This window comes from Carassius gibelio, chromosome A19, assembly GCF_023724105.1.
Source record: "Carassius gibelio isolate Cgi1373 ecotype wild population from Czech Republic chromosome A19, carGib1.2-hapl.c, whole genome shotgun sequence".
In the NCBI taxonomy this organism is placed as follows: Eukaryota; Metazoa; Chordata; class Actinopteri; order Cypriniformes; family Cyprinidae; genus Carassius; species Carassius gibelio.
In genome coordinates, this window is record NC_068389.1 from 7141937 (window position 1) to 7145165 (window position 3229).

At 34.7% G+C, this 3229-nt stretch overlaps 1 protein-coding gene across 2 annotated transcripts in view; it reads right to left on the reverse strand.

The window, feature by feature from the left end:
* LOC127935340 (collagen triple helix repeat-containing protein 1-like) overlaps window positions 1-2680 on the reverse strand; it is an 11159-nt gene extending 8479 nt beyond the window's left edge. Inside the window, exons 1-2 of one of the 2 annotated variants that reach the window (XM_052533129.1) lie at window positions 2270-2680; window positions 529-747 (exon numbers count right to left, since the gene is read on the reverse strand). In XM_052533129.1, coding sequence (XP_052389089.1) covers window positions 529-747; window positions 2270-2395 — 345 coding nt within the window. In that variant the 5' untranslated portion in view covers window positions 2396-2680. The remainder of the gene's footprint in view (window positions 1-528; window positions 748-2269) is intronic. The other variant, XM_052533130.1, reaches the window with a different exon arrangement.
* Between the last annotated feature and the right edge of the window lie 549 nt (window positions 2681-3229).

The following is a 3229-nucleotide window of genomic DNA, read 5'->3' on the forward strand; positions in this document are numbered from 1 at the left end:
CTAGATGTCATGTGACCATCAGAGAACTGTCTGTGAACTTAATTATTAACCCTAAACTCTCTGAGGCTACTTAGCTGATCAAAAATAAATAAATAAATAAAAGTTTGAGAATCCCTGCGCTTTAACAGTCACTAGCAAAGGTTTTTGGACTGTGTGTGTTCTTGCGAAGCCATCAGCCAATCAGTGTTGTTCTGATGTCATTTCCTGTAGCTCCAGAGTGATTAGTTACATGCCATTATGGCTTAAGTGATGGGTTCAAAACTTGGCAGATTTTATACTGTGTATTTATTTCCACATCTCATTGTCACTGTTTTATGTCTTGGCAAGTTAGTGGATAATTTGTATAAATTCTCATTTGTAAGTTTTGGTATGATCTGCTTACGTCCCTCTGACGGTAAGGTTTAGGAGCGCCATGCTTCCTTATTTGAAAAATCATACATTTTTATTCAATTCACATTGTAGGAATGCAAATAAAACTGCTGTGAAATTAGGTTGGAATAGTTCTGTCATTACGGACATGGTACTTACGGCTATTTTGCCCAGATCAATGCCGTAGTTTAAAGAGTTCCAGGCGCACTGTTTGAAGTTGGGTTTCCAGGGATCCTCAAACCTCTCGGTCACACACTGTCCCTTCTCGCCCTTCAGTCCGTCTCTCCCAGGGATTCCTGGGGTGCCTGGGATGCCATTTATCCCCGGGTTCCCATCCCTGCCCTGCACTCCAGGTACACCCTGCACACACATCTGGTGCTAATGACAAAAACATGAAGCACAGACGCATGAGACCATTTCTTTTCAGAGATTTTGTGCCGTTAATGAGAATGAGACTGATTCACCGTGATGCACAGACCGCTCTGGGTGGGAAAGTACAATAACCCTGTTCTTTGGGACAGACACGTTTGTGCCAAAACAGCTAAAACAAAGAAAACATTGGAGGGAGAACTGGTGTAAAATCCCCTGACCACAGTCACAGTCTGTTCACCTCATTTAAGCTCTGACACAAGACAAAGAAAAGCAGTACAGAAGTTCTGACAGAAGGAACTTATGGGGTTTAATTACTGTTTATAAAAATAAAATAATATATGATGTATATATGTATATATTGTACAATATTTAAAAAAATCATCAACGAGGCATAAAAGCCACAATGAATCCAAGTGCTGTGGTTTGTTTGCATCCGCTGAAGAAAATTGTGGAAATTACAGTTCTGTGTTTACTTAGATATTACTCAATTGTGGTTGAAAAATGAAAGTCAGCCAACCAAAAGCATCTCAAAAGGCACCAATATTGGGTCAGAGCTGCCAAAGAAACATACCGAGTGCAAAGGCCATCATGATCACACTTGGCCAGTGTGGAAATGAACAGAAGATGGATTATAAGATAGATGGATCTTGATTTGCATTACATTTGTTTATTTTACATTTTGTACTGTTCATTTCTATTTTATTATAATCACAAATCATTTGCATATAACCACAGATGTGATTTGCTAGATTTTTGGATCCGTTTATGACATTTTTAAACACATAACATGTTCACATGTTTTTTCCATTAATTGAAGTAGTGTTCCGTGAAGTCTTGTGACTTATTTTTTATACTTAATTAAATCGACTATTGATTTTAACAACTACTTTTCGATTACGTTACATGTGTGCATCAGGTGTTGCATAGTTTAAAGTTAAAGCACGACACACACCTCTGTTAGAATCCATTTAAAAAGTTCATCTGATAATATAAAAAAGATTTGTAAAAGATTCGAACATGACTGCAAAGCCATTGTTTAGCACAGCATTAACCGAGACTGGATCTTGATATATATTTAAATCCATGAGCAAAAATAAATAAATAAATAAATAATAATAACAATTTATAAAACGTTACAATTGCCGTAACTTATTTCATTATAAACCTTTCCATTGAATCCATTATGCTGCTTACGCCCTACAATCTTTTCTTGAATCTTTCAATCAAATGTAATCAAACTAATCATAACTAAAGGATGGAAAGAGAAAAAGTAACCCTCAAATCGCAGAAAAATAAATAATATGTTACTTTAACAATGGCTTTAATTTAGTAGCCTATTTTAAACAAACTAGTAGCCTACTTTCTCCTTAAAAAAACAATAATCATAAAAACACATTTTAAAAATGGTTTGAATTGTGGACATTAAAATATTATCAGCTGGTTCGATGCTGAAAGTTTGACTTGATTGTTTTTTTTTTTTTGTTTGTTTTTTTGTTTTTTTTTGAAAAAGCAAATTTAACGTGTGTACCTTAATTACCTTGTCAGTAAGCTCCGTGTCTCTTCGCCGGGCGGTCTTTTCTCTGACTTTTTCCGTCACACAGAATGAAAAGGTTATCCAAAAGCAAATGATTAGCGGTGTCTGTTTGGAGGCCATCACTGATGAAGTGCAGCGGTTCACGGCGCCTGCTTCGATCAGCTCCTGCTGACTGATAACTGTCTCCTAACAGACAGACGGTCGGAGCTCTGCTGTGTTCCTGCAGGGGGCGCTACAGCGCGTGGAACTGGAGACAGAGGTGTGTGCACTTCACTATCGAGGTTTTGATAAAATAAACCACAGTCATATCTGAAACGCTATTTTATACAGATATTAGTCCTCTAATCACAAACGACTGTGACTGATCCTTCCACAACAGCGATGAGAAAAGTAACAGTTACCACGTGGCAACAAACCGATTTACACCTAAACAATAAAACTGATAAACAGGGTACAGTTCGCTTTTCTCAGATGTTTACCATACGTGCAAAAAGCATTTAGCCTACTTTTGTTTACAGTTAGTTAGTGTTTGTTTCTACACTTGGAACAAAAAGCGATTACACTCACTGTACATTTCATCTATCCACTACACTAAAGTAAAAAAAACAGACTTCCCAAATATATATATATATATATATATATATATATATATATATATATATATATATATATATATATATATATATATATATTCATATCCTAAATTATTCAAATATTTATGTAAACATTTAAAATAGATTTTCAAAAATATACAAAAATTACCAAAAATATATATTGGTTGAAAATATATTTACGGAAACATATTTTGAGACATATCTTATAAAAATAGGGTTTTTTGGCCTTTTTTTTTTTCTTTTTTTCTTTTTTAGTAGCTCCAACCATTTTGTCCTCAATGTTCTTTTTTTTTTTTTTTTACTTTCGGAATAATGTCATTTATTTTTATTTGAAATCTTT